General features: G+C 37.5%; 1 protein-coding gene across 6 annotated transcripts in view; it reads left to right on the top strand.

Annotated features, from left to right (window-relative positions):
* Window positions 1-17,441, top strand: part of LOC129418085 (kinase D-interacting substrate of 220 kDa B) — an 86,476-nt gene that overhangs the window by 369 nt on the left and 68,666 nt on the right. For 5 of the 6 annotated variants that reach the window (XM_073864902.1, XM_073864901.1, XM_073864900.1 and 2 more), the window contains exons 1-14: window positions 1,130-1,277; window positions 5,131-5,281; window positions 6,079-6,177; window positions 8,565-8,663; window positions 9,145-9,243; window positions 9,378-9,476; window positions 10,988-11,086; window positions 14,176-14,373; window positions 14,462-14,560; window positions 14,766-14,864; window positions 14,973-15,071; window positions 15,227-15,404; window positions 15,783-15,947; window positions 16,024-16,203. In XM_073864902.1, the coding sequence (XP_073721003.1) occupies window positions 1,273-1,277; window positions 5,131-5,281; window positions 6,079-6,177; window positions 8,565-8,663; window positions 9,145-9,243; window positions 9,378-9,476; window positions 10,988-11,086; window positions 14,176-14,373; window positions 14,462-14,560; window positions 14,766-14,864; window positions 14,973-15,071; window positions 15,227-15,404; window positions 15,783-15,947; window positions 16,024-16,203 (1,669 nt within the window). In that variant the 5' untranslated portion in view covers window positions 1,130-1,272. Of the gene's footprint in view, window positions 1-1,129; window positions 1,278-5,130; window positions 5,282-6,078; window positions 6,178-8,564; window positions 8,664-9,144; window positions 9,244-9,377; window positions 9,477-10,987; window positions 11,087-14,175; window positions 14,374-14,461; window positions 14,561-14,765; window positions 14,865-14,972; window positions 15,072-15,226; window positions 15,405-15,782; window positions 15,948-16,023; window positions 16,204-17,441 lie in introns of those variants that run through there. The other variant, XM_073864898.1, reaches the window with a different exon arrangement.

Below are 17,441 nucleotides of genomic sequence, written 5' to 3'. Positions count from 1 at the left end.
TTCAAACGTGAGTTTGTAACTTGCCAACATGGTATGTTTTTAAGTATAGTATGTTAGTAAGTTAATGTAAATTAATTGACATTTTAACAATGTTTTGCGTCACTGCGCACAGATCAACATGTCTTGTGACTTTTACTGCTGTCAAACAACACGTGCTCATCCAGAAACAACTGTTGGGACATATTGCATGCATTAATGCGTCGTCAAGCCACTTCATAATGTCATATTTGCTTACAACTTGTAAGCAAATATGACATTATGAAGTGACTTGACGACGCTTACAACTGTTTGTCTTGCACTCTTTAAATTAAACAGTATTTTAATTCCCAACATGCGCTCAGCTTTAAATACACATAAGTTATGTTGAGGAAGGATCTTTACGCGAAGCTGCTTGCAAAAGTTACTTTTCTCATTCAGGATTCACGATGATGGTGAACTTGTTTACCTCTGTGCCACTGTCTCACACCATGGAGACATCTGAGTATCATAACTATTAAAAGAGCTCAGTTATATATTTGGGACTCGGTTGTCGTGGCGCTGTTTGCCTCACTTTAATGTAATGTAATATCCACGTGCTTTCAGCGAGCATATGCAGGGACAGACATTAGAGTTCTTAACCCTTAAACAGTTTTTTGACTTTCTCTTTATATAAATTAACTAAAATTGCACTTGTTTACTGTGACGTTGTAAAATGAAATAAAATATAAATACATAAGTTAATAGATAAGAGGGTTATGCAAATGCGCCCCTAGAGACATTAGATTAATTACCTTTTTTGTTTTTGGAAAATTGCAGCGATTATTGTTTATACAAATGAAGTGTTTTGCATATAAAATAATGAAGTTGGCAATATATTCAAGAGTAAAATGATCCAGTGTGTAATAAAAATTATGTCTTTGAGAACTGAGAAATTGTTTACAACGTTTGGCTAACTTATATATTAGCAAATCAATTATTAGTTAATAATTTAACAATTTAAATAAATAAATAATTACATATTCTTAAAGAAGTTAAAAAACGTCACAATAGTCTTATTAATATTCATGATTTAGCACTCGTTTCGGTCAAGTTCATAAATCGGCGCGTGCGTGCGCTGGGCGTTGGTCTAAACAGAGGCGGGGCTTTGCGCCTCATGCATTAATTATGAGCGCGTGGAGTGACAGGCAGAGCCCCGGCTTGTTAGTACGCACAATATGAGTGACAGCGTGAGTGGAGTATCAACTGCCTTCACAAAAACAGGCTTTTGAAAACCAAGTCACAGGAAACACTGGCATGAGGTAAGTCAGCCTGTTACTTCTGATTGTAATAAAGTCATTTTACATGGATGCATAGTTACAGGTTTAATGTTGACATGGGTTATCTGTTCTTTGTGCACATTGGAGCTGGAGAGAGGGGGTGAACCTTGCACAGTCAATATTTGACAGAGGGGCTCTTGTGACGCTCCATGTGATTGGCTGTTTCCAAGTATTGTCTGATCCCTCTCAGGAGGGATGCTTTGAAAGCACCGAAGGGTGTGTCAGCAGTTCAGAGATGAACAAAGGATGATGAAAGTGGATGAGTTAGATTATCTTCATCTCTGCTTGTATCTATTTGATTTATTTAGTAGATAGAATGTAGATATTTCTGGTTGACCTAAACTGAGGTGATTTTTGATGTTATGGCTCTGCTAGCTGGTTAAGTCAATTGTGATGCCTGGCATGTGGTCAGCTGGAAACCAGTTCATCTCGGATGGGTTGTACCAGCATGCTGAGCTGAGTTGGCAAAATAGCCTAGAGGTGTCAGCAACATGAGTTTCTACTTCTGCTATTTGAATGCTCAACTGTATTACAACATGTGCTTTTTATGTTTACATAAACATCTCAGTTTCCTCTGTCCTAATCTACAGTTGCCCGTAAAGATGTTTGTACAAGCCTGCTAAAAAATGTGTAAATGGCATTAGATAACAAAACATATAACCAAGATGCGCGTGTTTTGAAATAAACAGCAAAAAGAAAGTGTAGCAAAAAGAAGTTTGCTAGATTTTAAATACAACACACACTGTTGTTTTAAATTACGACAAACTTTACTGTTAAAATTAAAGTAAAGTGAAAAATGTCTATATTAATGTGGTGACCCAAGTAAGGTCAGTAACCACAATAGACATTGAATGGGACATGTCCCCCCAATAATGAGAAACATTTAAAGGGACACTTCACTTCACTAATTTTCCAGCTCCTCTAGAGTTAAACATTTGATTTTTACAGTTTTGGAATCCATTCAGCTGATCCACAGGTCTGGCAGTACCACTTTTAACATAGCTTAGCATAATTCATTGAATCTGATTAGATCATTAGTATCGCACAAAAAAAAAACCCTCAAAGAGTTTTGATAATTTTCCTATTTAAAACTGGACTCTTCTGTAGTTACATTGTGTACTAAGACCGACAGAAAATTAAAAGCTGCGATTTTCTAGGCATATACGGCTAGGAACTATACTCTCATTCTGGCGTAATAATCAAGGACTTTGCTGCCGTAACATGGCTGCAGCAGGCGTAGTGATATTACGCACTGCCCGAAAATAGTCCCCTTGGTTACTTTTAATAGCAGGGGACTATTTTCATGCGCTGTGTAATATTATACAACAGTTCTTTCTGGTTCTCGAATCTCATTGGCTAAGAGCTATGCAATATTGTGCTGATAACCGCACTGTAACCGCTTCACCTTTCGAATCATTCCGCCACCTAGTGAGTGGAGGTCCTCTAAACAGGCTCATCTCTGAATGGAGAAACTGCACCCACACACGGACCTGGACACACACACAAACGCGCTGCTTTGAATCACGCTCCGTGTGTCTCATTAGTTCACTAGCTCGTAAATCAGTCTGTGCATCCCAATCGGAAGTTATTATTCCGTCAAAGAACAGCGCTCTTGGATGTTACGTTAAACTTAATGGGATTAATGTCTTGTCACGTCGTGTGGACACTTGGAAAGAGGATTGTAAACACTCATTTTCTGGAGCAATATCTCTTATCAGAACGCGAAAACACTGTGGAACTGCAGGTAAGCACCGCAGCTTTTAAATGTGGACATTGATCATTTATTTTATCGTGACGTGACTATTAAAACATGTTATGAGATATCGCCACTGATATATTTATAAGCAGCATGCAAAAACATCTCTCTGACACTTATAAAAAACAGTTTTATATAGTACTGACAAGAACAAAGTTTAATAATAATAGAGTGCTCGTATCGCGTTAAGAGTAAATGGGAACGCAATAGTAACATTATACAAGTATAGGTTTATTCACTTTTACCTCGCGCCAAAACAATAACAACACAAAAGACACTAAATATGAATAAAAAAACAAGTAATAGTTTGATCATGACACCAAATATTGCTGATTTGATCTCATTTTGACGATCAAAAACAAACAAGGCTGACATGAGAGCCAGGGAATCCCTGTCAGAGATTTAGCCCAGAGAGGGCTGTGGTCAGCGTGGCGAGTGAACACTGACGTCCGCTCATGCTTTGGTTCTCATTCGTACCGAATCTCACTAAGCAAACGTTCAAACAGGCGCTATCTTTACTAATCGACTGCAGATTTAAATATAATACATATATATTCTCGACTGAACTAATCTTAAAACTACACTTTGTGACCAAGAAACGGTAATATAAAGAAACGGCTTTTCCGTCCATTGAGTTGTTATGAGATTCAAAGCAGCCGAAAGTGTTTCCTGTCATTCTGGCCGCTCTCAAATCCGTGGCGGAAGAAGTAGTTCTCAGACAAAGAGGCTTTTAAAATAACTCCGTTGTTGTTTTCTAGTTTTCGTTTTTCAGACGTCTCGGAGTCATGTGATATAGCTCTATATCATCACGGCTGTGATTGCCTCCGGCACTCGGCCTACGGCCTCGTGCCTCTGGCCTAATCACAGCCGTGATGATATAGAGCTATATCACACTCCTACTCGAGCGATATTGCTTAATTATTGCGCCTCTTGCAGCCATGTTACGGCAGCAAAGTATCTGCCATATCTGCCTAGAAAATCGCAACTTTCAAATTTCCGTCAGTTTTAGTACACAATGTAACTACAGAAGAGTCAAGTTTTAAATAGAACAAATATCCAAACTCTTTGGTTATTTTTGAGCGTGATGCTAATGGTCTAATCAGATTCAATAAATTATGCTAAGCTATGCTAAAAGTGGTACCGCCAGACCCGGAGATCAGCTGAAGGGATTCCAAAACGGAAAAAATGAAATGTTTAACATATTTTCAAAAAAAAAAAAATTGGAGTTTCCCTTTAAATTAATACACATTTTTATTATGGATATTACATACATATAGACCTGAATGTTTTGGTCTCTCCAATGTTCAAGATGTGGTTATGTCCTTGACACAAAGTTTGGACATTTGTGTGAATTTCAGGGTGACCTGATACTGCACATATGCTCTGATGACCTTTGAACCAGATGTTAAGTATTTTCCAAAACAGTAGGTTATGCAGATGCTACTACTGCATAAATTAAATAAAAACTTTAACTATACTATGTTGCCTGTGGTGACATTGTCTGCATGATTAGAGAAACAAAATGTTCTTCTGATATAAGTGCCTTTTCATTTTAATGAATGGGCTTAGACTGTGCAATGCATTTCTGAGGCCAAGGTTAAGCCTTGCAAATATTTTCCCTTCTAGGGCACATTAGGATTAAACTACTGCCTCTGTGCTTTATAATAACAGTTTAATGTAAACTGCTGTCTGATCATTTATAAAAATGCTGTTTCTTTGGCTGGATTTTTAATGAATCGCATGCTGCTATATCAGTATCATTCGTACACAGACAGCATTAGAGGCTTTTATCTTAATATCATTCAGGCTAAATCAATATTGATATGGTGGTGGTCTCCTACTGGCTGTTAAGTTACCATACGGTTCATCATTAACTTGAATGATTTGTGCAATTCGGCAAGACAGGGCTTGTTACCGTCTGTCTTCTCATTCCAAATCTGTATGGAATGTAGGTTTGTTGTAGGAGTAGAGCCCAGGTTTTAGAGTTCAAACGGTTACTTGATTTTAAAGTATAATGAGCGAACAGAGGAGAGTTTCATTTAATGATGTATCATTCCTGCTGTCTTCAACATTCTTCAGTGGAGCTCCTAGTACAGCCATGGATGTGACCACCTCATTGAAGATGAGCTCCATGACCACCCAGAGTCTCTTCAGCTATGTGGAGGAGGAAAATTTATCGGCCCTCAAAGCTCATCTGGACAAATACAGAGATGTGGACACCAGAAGTGATGTGCGTGTACAGAAATCCATGCTTTTTTACATCATATTTCTAGGTTAATTGTAACTAAATGTATGTTTTACTGTATCTGTGGCATGCTTTTGGTTATCACAGACAGCAACTTTTGACTCATCTGTTTATAAAATCTGTGTTCTGATCACATCAGTCTTAAACTTCATGTTTGTGTTATGATTATAGTTTAAAGGGGTAATTGGGTCCTCCAGTGCTTCTATCAACCTAGAGGAGGTGTAAAAGATCAACCCAGTAACTTAGTTTTGGTAAACCATTCTCTGCAAGCATGTGAAAAAATAGGTAATTGAAATTTGACTCCCCTTGTGATGTCAGAAGGGGATAGTACCGCCCCTTAATCTGCACTATCCAACCACGGCACTGCCATTTAGTGCAGAGATCTGCTCATTTGCATTTTAAAGGACACACCGAAAATGCCACTTTTTGCTCATACCTACAAAGTGGCAATTTTAACATGCTATAATAAATGATCTATATGGTATTTTGAGCTAAAACTTAACATACATACTCTGGAGACACCAAAGATTTATTTGACATCTTTAAAAAGTCTTGTGAGATGTCCCCTTTAAATTAAAGTGTATTTACTGTTAATGCGTTTTTATTCATTTACACCGAGGGTTAAAATGAGATTTACATTACCTACTGAGGGATGAGTTAAAAATGAGTTGGAAACATGCCATGCATGCGGTAAAATATATGCATTAGATCAAAACTATTCCTTTAAATTTGCTTTTCTATTATTGATTTATTGTGCACTAAAGCATTGTTATCCGGTTTAGAGCGGCCAGACTCCTCTGATGGTGGCATCAGAGCTGGGAAGTCTGGAGATCGTGCAGGAGCTCATCAGGAGGGGCGCAAACGTCAACTTGGATGATATTGTGAGTTGTTTTTCACATAAAACTCAAAACATTCACAGCAGAGACGCAAGAAAAGATAACAAGATAGAACAAAACACACATTGCTTATAAAAATGAGAGTTAAGTTTTACTTTATTTGCTAAGTTTTATATAGTCTCATGTTGCAGGGGCAGAGCGGGACCAAAAAATCTATCGGGAAATTTCGTAGACCACCGGCCCTCTGTGGTCAAAAAATAAATAAATACTAAGGTCTCGTATTTGTAGTAAAACTAGGGTAATACGAATCATAAAAACCCTTTTCATAATAATAATAAAATCATAAAATTCTGGCTCATTTTCCTAAATGAGTAACTATACAAAATGATACCCGTTTAAAAGACGGGGATGTGCACCTATCAATCAGTTATTACATAGCAGAGCGAGGCCAGAGATGAACGTGCTCATAAACAGGAAATAAAATATGGAATAATTTGTGCATCTTTGAATAAATGTAAGAATATTTCCTTTAAATATATTTTTTGTCATAAAGTTTTTAGAGATAATAATGTTTTTTCCACTGTTATTGCTTATTTAGACTTGTTAGTACGGTTAACAGCGTGTTTGACGCATTTACCTCAGAGTTTATTTCAGTAATATTGCTGTTTTTCCAGTTATATTAATACAATTTACATGTCAATATAATTTTTGTCAAAGTTTTGATAAAAATAATGTTGTGAGGATATTTATTGCCATATTGCCATTGAAAACTCTTGTCTATAATATGGAAATCACATAGTAGGAAATATATAATGTGATACTGCAAAGTTACCCTTCTAATTTTTATTTATGATGTAGCCTAGGTGGATATAAATAAACCTTTGCAAATGTGCTGATTTGATCCATTCATGTCCTGACCACCAGGCTAGAGATTTTAAACATCCTTAATCTGCACTTACTAGTCTATCAATAGTCTCTCCGCATGACGGATCCGACAGCATGCGTTCTGCAATAAACTGGCATTCAGCGTCTTTTTACATCAAAGGCCGACAGGCTATGCCATTTGGTGAGGGGCCGCTCACTGATCCGATATTTTTAAAAAACCTAGACAAGGTTGGACCTGCCGAACAGGTTGAGCACTTTTATATACTGTGTTGAGCAGAGAAGCTGCACAGTTTGACAAGTGGGAGGTAGAAAGCGGCCGCACATCAGGCCGCCAGGCGGTGTTCCTTTATAACTCGCAATGTATAACTATTATCAGACCGGCCCTCGAGGCCTCAAAACACTACAGGCCCACCGGGAAAAGTCCTGACTCTCCCGATTGCCACTCAACTACTGTCTTGTTGCCATTCTTAAAACTTTTATTTTTTGGCTTATTCTGGTATTTTCTGATTAAATAAAAACATAAATGTTTCAACCTTACTGATGTCTTACCTGTTCAGAGGACGAAAGTAATCTCTGCTTCAGTATTTAATCCCTTCAGTATGATATTCCCCAGATCATTGCTTAAAACTTCTCAGATTAAACTGCGTCATTTAGATGACAAGTTTAAATTCAAAGCAACTGTTGAACAAGCTACAAACTTTTCACCATCTGCAGCACACATATGCAATATAGTAGTGGGGACCTCTTGGATGTGACGCAAAGATGAAAGCTGGAAAAGATTTTTCCACACTGTAATAAAAGATTTGTTGGTTCAACTTAAAATTTTAAGGCAACCAGGTAACTTCTTATTTTTGAGTTAATTCAACTTAAAAATATTAGTTAATCTAAAAAAAATTGTGTAAAGTAATATTTTTAAGTTGCATTAACCATTTTTTTCTTATGGTGCATAAAAACAGACCCGGCTGATCAATTTACAAAACATTATTATAAGCTTCCCATTGTGAAAATCAAAAGTTAATTTGCGTTCATTTTTACCTTCCAAAAAGTTACAGATTGCAGCTTTAATGACTGACCATACTTTACTATTTTAACATTCTATCATACTTTGCTATTTTAATTTGAACAGACTGGAGCTGGTGGTCTTACCGATCAGTGCCTCACCATTGTCTTTGCAGATATCTTTCCATACATATTTAATATTTAGACATTACGAAGCCATTACGCCTGCACTTCAACCATATGAATGATTTCATAGGTGTGGGTGGGCCATAGAAACTATATAATTGGCACCCTGTACCATCATTTTGTAAATTACTAGATGACTATGTTTACATGCCCATACACACACATTCAGCTTCTCAAACCAACAGAAGCTGAGCGGTATATTATATAACCTCTTCAGTAAATCGAAGTATCTTCACTATGTCCACTTGGTATGACCAGCTGGTATGTTTTAAAGCTCAGCAAATATCTTCTAAAGATAAGGAGTAGTTTCCTGGAATCATATTTGTCTAAAACTAAACAAATATGTTTTTATGTTATTTTAGGATTGCTGGACAGCATTGATTTCAGCTGCTAAGGAGGGACATGTTGAGGTGGTGAAGGAACTGTTGGAGAACAATGCCAATGTGGAGCACAGAGACATGGTAAGATCCAGCTAACATATATCTGATGTCTAACAGCTGGTACTTTTAATTTATTTAAATGTATTCATACTTTTCTGCTTTTATCTTTATCTTTTTTTAAATGTACTATTGTACATACTCTTTTTAAACTGTGTCCTCAACTTTCCCACCCAGTTCCCTGCCTTACTGAGACATGTGATGCATGCATTTAAGTTCTGCTTTCCTGGCAGTTCCTGGATATATTTTATCAGATTTTCAAAATGTCTTGTGGTCATGCATTCTCTATGGTTGTATCTCAAATCATATTGAGCCAATCTAGACAGAAATACACAAATTCAGACATGTGTAGGTTCAAATGCTGTGTAGGTAGTTTGTAATAATACAGAAGAGACTTGTAGTCACTCCCTGACTCAGCAGAAACGTGTTTATTTTGTGAGTGTAAAATTATACGGGACAGTGTATGGAAATATAATAACCTTACCTGGGAATATTTTTTGTGTAGGGTGGATGGAGCGCGCTTATGTGGGCGGCTTATAAGGGCCGTTTGGAGGTGACACGTCTGCTGCTGGAGAAAGGAGCGAACCCTAACATCACCGGACAGGTTCGCAGAGCTCGTCCTCTTCCCGCATCAGACATTTGTTGTACATTAAAAACGATGTTTGCAATGTGGCAATCCATTTACAAACGTGAGCGGAAACGTGTTTGTGTGTAATTGATTTATGTCTGTCCCAGTAGTACAGCGTTTATCCCATCATCTGGGCGGCTGGAAGAGGTCATGCGGAGATAGTTCAACTTCTGCTTCTGCATGGAGCCAAAGTCAACTGTTCTGACAAGGTGCCTTATCATTTCTATCTGAAGAAATGCTGACATGAGCTGCTACCTGATTCATAAACACAGATGGAGAACTAAATAGCCAAGTCAACATTTTCCTATGAATCATCTTAAATGTTCTTTATAAACAACAGTAGCATATCAATTTGTTGCTAGCTTTGTTCGTTATTATAATTCATAATGCTATTATGTTTTGAACAGTATTTGTTTATCATATTTCTTCTGTCGCTCACTGATGTTTATATATTTAATACGAATATATGTTAGTTATTCAACCAGATTGAATTTCTAAGTGTGGAAGAGTCACTCTAAAGCACAGTCATATCATTGCATTTGTTTTTTAAAGGTGCAATGTGTAACTTTTAGGAGGATTTTTTGACAAAAATGCAATATAATATCCATAACTATATTATTAGTGGTATATAAGGACCTTAATTGTTTTATAACTTTAGAATGAACCATATTTTATCTAACCCTTACATGGAAGTCGTCATGTTGTGTCGCCATCTTTCTATCGAGCGCGTTTTGTCACTACGTTGTCTCTCAGACAATGACATGTTTGTCCTGTGGCGGCTACCATAGCTTCTCTATGCGTTTCGAAAGGAAGGTGTGAGCTGTGGACTGAACCATTGGTTGCAATTCACAATCTCACTGCTTTTCCAGCTCCCCTAGAGTTAAACATTTGATTCTCACCGTTTTGGAATCCATTCAGACGAACTCCGGGGCTGGCGCTAGCACTTTTAGCATAGCTTAGCACAATCCATTGAATCTGATTAGACCGTTAGCATCGCGCTACAAAAATAACTAAAGAGTTAAAATTGCAGCTTTTAATTTTCTGTCGGTCTTAGCACACGATGTAACTACAGAAGAGTCAAGTTTTGAATAGGAATATTATCGAAACTCTGGTTATTTTTAGCGAGATGCTAATGGTCTAATCAGATTCAAAGGATTGTGCTAAGCTATGCTAAAAGTGGTAGCGCCAGACCCAGAGATCAGCTGAATGGATTCAAATACGGTAAGAATCAAATGTTTAACTCTAGGCGAGCTGGAAAATGAGCATATTTTCAAAAAAAGTGGAATGTCTCTTTAAAGGCGGGGTGCATGATTTTTGAAAAACACTTTGGAAAAGGGAGTCTGGCCGAGTAGCAAAATGCACTTATTGTAGGCAATCAGCAGTAAGGGGCGTGTCTACTAAACAACATTGTTGCCTGTGTTGCGTATGTGTGGGGCGGGTCTATCAAAAGAAGGATCAGATACTATTGGGGTAGGGGCGTGTTTGTGTAGGTGATTTCAAATATCAACATTGGCTTTCAGAGATCATGCACCCCGCCTTTAATCAAATAATTTTTTTTACTTATTCACAATTATTATTGAGAGTAATACAGTTTATTTGCTTATTGTAATTATAGGCTATTTACAGTTCCCCAACAATATAACAATCACAGAGCATTCTATGAAAAATCTTTAGTACAGCTTTTTGATTGGATCTATGTGTTTTATTCCTTCACTTTTAGTATGGCACCACACCTCTGATCTGGGCAGCCAGGAAGGGCCATTTTGACTGTGTGATGCATCTGCTGGAGAATGGGGCCAATGTGGATCAGGAGGGAGCGGTATGCAATTTTTGTGGTGAAAATTAAAAATGTTTGTACAATTGTAGAGAGTTGGGTCATGAGTGGTATAAAATGCGTCAATGTCTAGAAAACTATTTACAAAAGGTACATCATACAGTACACTGCAGCCTGTAATAAAAATGAAATAAACATGATTTTACAGTATATATAGTAGTAGTGGCCACCAAACACTTCCATGTTTTCCCTATTTAAAGACTGTTACATGAGTAGTTACACGAGTAAGAATGGTGGCACAAAATAAAATGTGGTGATTTTTTAAGATAAAATGGGGCTAGACTAAATGCTAACACATTCAAGACACGCTATACAAAGATAAAGTTTACGCATTGAAAAATATAGGTATTTATTAATTTGTCCAAGTTGAGGTAAGAACATAGTAAAATATTAAAAAACAATGGTGTTTTCCTTTACGGTACTTACTGGACATACCGTTATAATTTGGCAAAAATGCAAAGCACAGGGTATTAGGGAATCTGGGTTTATACGAATATACAAAAAATGCATACAGTAGGAAACATTGTAAAGCAAACACTGACTACAATTTCATCATTAAATTATTAATATTTATCAAACATTAATACTTTTGTGGTAATATTTTGTAGTCATTGTCCTGGGCTTTGTCTTTATAAACTTTGTACATGTATTGTGTGAAATCTTTTGCCAAGCCTCTCTTCTCAAAACTGAGTTTCAGTTTATACTCCAATTTAGAGGTAGCATCGGTTTTGCCAATTAATCGGCACCAATAATTCATGCCGATAGTGTTTCCGAGTGCGTCCGTTGCTTATATCATTATGAAGTAATAATTTGCTAAATGGATACTGCATTTGCATAGAAACAACAGAAGGAACCTAAGTTTGTCGTCAAAGCTGACAGGGTGCTAATATTAGTAGTACCTCAAACAGTTGCACAAAAATACACGCAGATAAATTCAACCTAAATATTTAATGTCATCATTATTACTGTCGGTTTGCATTAGTTTATATCCAGCTGGTTACTCATATATGCATGATTTATTCACATTTTAAGTTAATAACGAGAGAAAGCGAACTATATGCAGTTGTCGACTACATTAACATATCCAACTAATCAAAATTTAATTTCAGTTCTTTTTTATCATGCAATACATCTTTTGTTATTTAAAGATAATCATTAAATGTTTGAACGGAAGAAAATAAAGTACAAGACTACACATTTAATATACATTTATGTCATTTGAATTTTACCAGTGGGAGTATTTCGCAGAAGAATTCACTTTAATACTTAATAATATAATTTATATATTTTTATTTATACATTTATTTAATTTAGTACAATTTTATGATTCAGTACTGTTGTTTTATTACTTTTGTAATACATCTCAGCACTGTTTCACTTTGAGTGTGATGTTTGTTTTTATCCAGTTTCCATTTGAAAAAATGATTGGTCGATTAATCGGTTATCGGCAAGCAGGGACCAGCCTGTGCGCTGTTTTAAATGTGCGTAATAAATCAATAAACTTGAAACTTAGTTATTGGTATCGGTAAAATCCACTATCGGTCGACCTCTACTCCAAACACACTAATGAAACTTGCATATTGCAACATTTTTAATGTATCTTTAAAAAATAATAATAATAAAGTGTGAGGATGTCAAATGTTTAAAGCTGGATGTCACATTTGGCCACTGCTGCAAACAACATACTCCAGTCTCACAAAAATATAGGAGGAGCAAAATTTTTATTTTTTATATTACATTTGCTTAGGTGGAGTTTTGTGCTTATGCTGGGGGGCACCTATTAGAGATAGTGTGGCTTCATGGTCTTAAAATATAGTTTAAGTGAATTAAAACTACTTTAGCTCAGTAATTTACTCAGTCTACCTATAAGATATTAAGACTAGACAAATAAAATATGAATTTTGACATTTCCATTTTATTTATAGCTGAGATAAAATCATAATTGTCTCTGGTCTGGGGGGCAGTGCCCCCCTGGCCCCTCCAAACTCTGCCTATGTGTACTGGGATTTGCATTCTCCAATATGGGTTTATTTTTACCTCATATCTTATGTTTTTTTGCCCTAGGAAGTTAAGACAAAGTGACACAGCCTACATTCCCCTATATACTTTCTTGACAGACTACATTCCTCAGTGTTTTTGCTTTGAGTAACCGTTTGTATTTTAGTGTACTCACACTCTAAAGATTGAAGTGATTAAAGGAATAGTATACTCATTTTCAATATTAAAATATGTTATCACCTTAACTAAGAATTGTTGATACATCCCTCTATCATCTGTGTGCATGCACGTAAGCGCTGGAGCGCGCTGCGACACTTCGATAGCATTTAGCTTAGCCCCATTCATTCAATGGTACCATTTAGAGATAAAGTTAGAAGTGACCAAACACATCATCGTTTTTCCTATTTAAGACGAGTAGTTATACGAGCAAGTTTGGTGGTACAAAATAAAACGTAGCGCTTTTTTTAAGCGGATTTAAAAGAGGAACTATATTTTATGGCGTAAAAGCACTTTTGGGAGTACATCGACTCGCCTGAAAAGTCCGCTCCCCTTCTCCCTCTCATAATGGGAGAGGGAGGGTGTTACTGCGCCGAGTCGAAGTACTCCCAAAAGTGCTATTACGCCATAAAATATAGTTCCTCTTTTAAATCCGCTTAGAAAAGCGCTACGTTTTATTTTGTACCACCAAACTTGCTCGTATAACTACTCGTCTTAAATAGGAAAAACGTTGATGTGTTTGGTCACTTCTTACTTTATCTCTGATTGGTACCATTGAATGAATGGGGCTAAGCTAAATGCTATCGAAGTGTCGCAGCGCGCTCCAGCGCTTACGTGCATGCACACAGATGATAGAGGGATGTATCAACAATTCTTAGTTAAGGTAATAACATATTTTAATATTGAAAATGAGTAGACTATTCCTTTAACATGTCCTTGTCAGATTTCACAACCTCTTGAGGTCTTGACTGACTTTTTTCAAGTGCACCAAATGTTCTGATTGTAGTATGTGCTATTATAGTAAACTGCTATTTATGAACATGAATATATTATGTCCTAACATAATGTCCTCCTGTTAGAACTCAATGACTGCGCTGATAGTGGCCGTCCGAGGCGGCTTCACAGAAGTGGTGAAGGAGATTCTGAAGAGGAATCCCAACATGAACATGACTGAAAAAGATGGCAACACAGCACTGATGATTGCTGCCATAGAGGGCTACACCGAGATCGTACAGGACCTGCTGGACGCAGGCACATATGTCAACATCCCTGATCGGGTGAATGCATAGCTTGACTTTTAACGCAATAGTTAATACTTTTCAGGAATTTCGGAATTCTTATTTATCTTGTGTACGTGTGTCTCAGAGCGGTGATACGGTGCTGATCGGTGCTGTCAGAGGAGGCCACGTGGAGATCGTCCGAGCTTTGCTTAATAAATACGCCGATATTGATGTCAGAGGCCAGGTAACTGCCTCTTTCCTGTGAACCATTGTCCTTACTTTCTTTATTTTAGACTTCTTTATCCATCAACACTTCATCTCGAGTTCCAGTATATACAGAACAGCCTCTTTGTTTTGTGGCTTATATTAAAACACATTATTAATCCTCATGTGATTAAGGAAGTAGATGTCAAGATGACCTAGATGATCACTGTGGCTCTTCATTATAGGACGGTAAGACCGCCCTGTACTGGGCTGTGGAGAAAGGCAATGCAACGATGGTACGAGACATTTTGCAGTGCAACCCGGACACTGAGGCCTACACTAAGGTAGGAATGAAATTGAGGACGTAATGTAATGTATAATGTATAAATCCACTTAATGGTACAAATAATTTTATACAGAATCATGCTTATTTATGTATCTGTGTGTGTTAGGATGCAGAGACTCCTCTTATAAAAGCCACCAAGATGAGAAACATGGAAATTGTGGAGCTTCTTTTAGACAAAGGGGCCAAGGTGTCTGCAGTGGACAAGGTAAAGCGTAAAATATTCATTGTTTTGAATAATACACCTCCAAGGTCATGGGTTAAATTCACAAGAAATGCACATGCTCATAAAATGTATTTGTAATCTGAAATGTGGCCACTATTATAAGACCTTTATTTAAAAGTCTCATATTGTCTTTTTAGAAAGGAGACACAGCTTTGCACATTGCCATCCGTGGGAGAAGCCGTAAGCTTGCTGAATTGCTTTTGAGGAACCCTAAAGATGGCCGCCTGCTCTACCGGCCCAACAAAGAGGGCGAGACCCCTTACAACATTGACTGCACCCATCAGAAGAGCATCCTCACCCAGATTTTTGGAGCCAGTGAGTGTGTACTCATTACAGGGCCTCAGACTGCCACCAAAATTTGAGAGTGTGCCATTGAATTTTACATCCAGGCGCACATGTGCGACTAGTAAATTTGACTTTTTTTATGATGTGACACTGAATTTGAAACAGCACATTGTACTTTCTGCATCTATCATCAAAGTATTTATTAGTAATACAGTGGAAATTTGTAAAAATGTGATTATTTGGTTAGCATGTTGATTTATAGTGTGTGCCCCTAAATTTTCTGGTTGCGCCCCTAAAATTTTTAGTTGGGGGCTACTGTGCTCCTAGTAACAAAAATTAGTCTGGAGCCCTGCATTAACACACATGACACAGCTCTGAGATATCTCTGACCATCATCTTCTTCCCCAGAGCACCTTTCTCCCTCTGAGTGTGATGGTGACATGTTGGGTTACGACCTGTACAGCAGCGCATTGGCTGACATCTTGAGCGAGCCAACCATGCAGCCGCCCATTTGCGTGGGTCTGTATGCCCAGTGGGGCAGCGGAAAGTCCTTCCTGCTCAAGAAACTGGAAGGTACGAGACCGAAATCTAAAGATCCATCGTGATTATGAGAGCATGATCTAAATGTTTGTATTTTTCTCTTCTTTAGATGAGATGAAGACGTTTGCTGGGCAGCAGGTGGAGCCGTTGTTTCAGTTTTCGTGGTTGGTGGTGGTCTTGACTCTGCTGCTTTGTGGATCTGTGGCTCTTGTCTTGGGTTTTGCCGTTGATGCGAAGCTGGCCATCGCTGTGGCCCTTAGCCTGCTCGCACTGCTGTACATCTTCTTTGGTGAGATTTTTCATTTTATCAAGTTAAAGGAAAACACCACCGTTTTTTTATATTTTACAACGTTCTTACCTCAACTTAGACAAATTAATACATACCTATCTTTTTTTAGTGCGTGCACTTCATCTTTGCACAGTGTGTCGTGAATGTGTTAGCATTTAGCCTAGCCCCATTCATTCCTTAGGATCCAAACAGGGATGAATTTAGAGGTCACCAAACACTTCCATGTTTTCTCTATTTTAAAGTTACATCAGGGTACCCGCGGAGTCTTAAAAGTCTTGAAAAAGTATTGAATTTCATTTTCCCATATTAAGGCCTTAAAAGGTATTGAATTCACCTCAAAGTCTTGAATTTTTCACGGAGGTCTTAATTTTTCAAATGATCAATAGATTTATATGTTGTTAATTCAGACACAAAACTCGCGTGCACAAAAACCACGCGCGAGCGATAGATACGAGCGCAGAACACTATCCATGTTCGGAAAAGCATCTTAGGGAGCGCGCAGAACACTATTCGCGTGGGGGAAAGCATTCTCGCGTGTTCACAGAACACTAATCGTGCGCTGAAAAACGTCCTCCCGAGAGCGCACCTCTGTTCACAGCACACAAATGCAGTCACGCGAGCAAAGTATAAAGTTAAGTAAAAAGGCTAGGATGATAAAGTAAAGGCTGGGATGAGCGCTCGCTCGACTCTCTCTATGCGCACGCAGCTGCACAACACACACTTGCTCGATCAAGTTGACTTTGGGACTGTGGGGGCGGGACAATGACAGGTGTCCAAGCACCTGTGATCAGTTGTTTGATTTAGCACACAATCTTCTGTTCCACAATCCGTCTCTAGTAAGTCTAGGTAGAGAAGACACGTTTTAATATGATCATTATGTCGGAGAAGGTCATTTATATGTTAAACAATAGTCTTGTGTGATCCATGCAATAATAAGCTGCAAACAATAATGCAATTTTTTAAGCTATTATATATTTTGTTTACTGTTTAATTAGATAATATCATCTTGCAATATATACTATATTCTACATATTTACATTGTCACACTAAGTTAGCATTAGAAAACTTTAGTATGGTCCTGTATAAAGATTAACAGAAAAGAGTAACAGAAATATATCTATATGAGCTTGTGTCCAGTTTTTTGTTTGGTGCAGTGAACAGATCTCTTGTCTTTTATGGTCAAAATAGCATAACATTTTAATTTGTTGTTGTGTTTGAGGGGTTTTTGTTTCATTTTC

The sequence above is a fragment of the Misgurnus anguillicaudatus genome, unplaced genomic scaffold, assembly GCF_027580225.2.
Source record: "Misgurnus anguillicaudatus unplaced genomic scaffold, ASM2758022v2 HiC_scaffold_28, whole genome shotgun sequence".
Taxonomy (NCBI): domain Eukaryota; kingdom Metazoa; phylum Chordata; class Actinopteri; order Cypriniformes; family Cobitidae; genus Misgurnus; species Misgurnus anguillicaudatus.
This window is presented reverse-complemented; position numbering and strand designations above follow the sequence as displayed.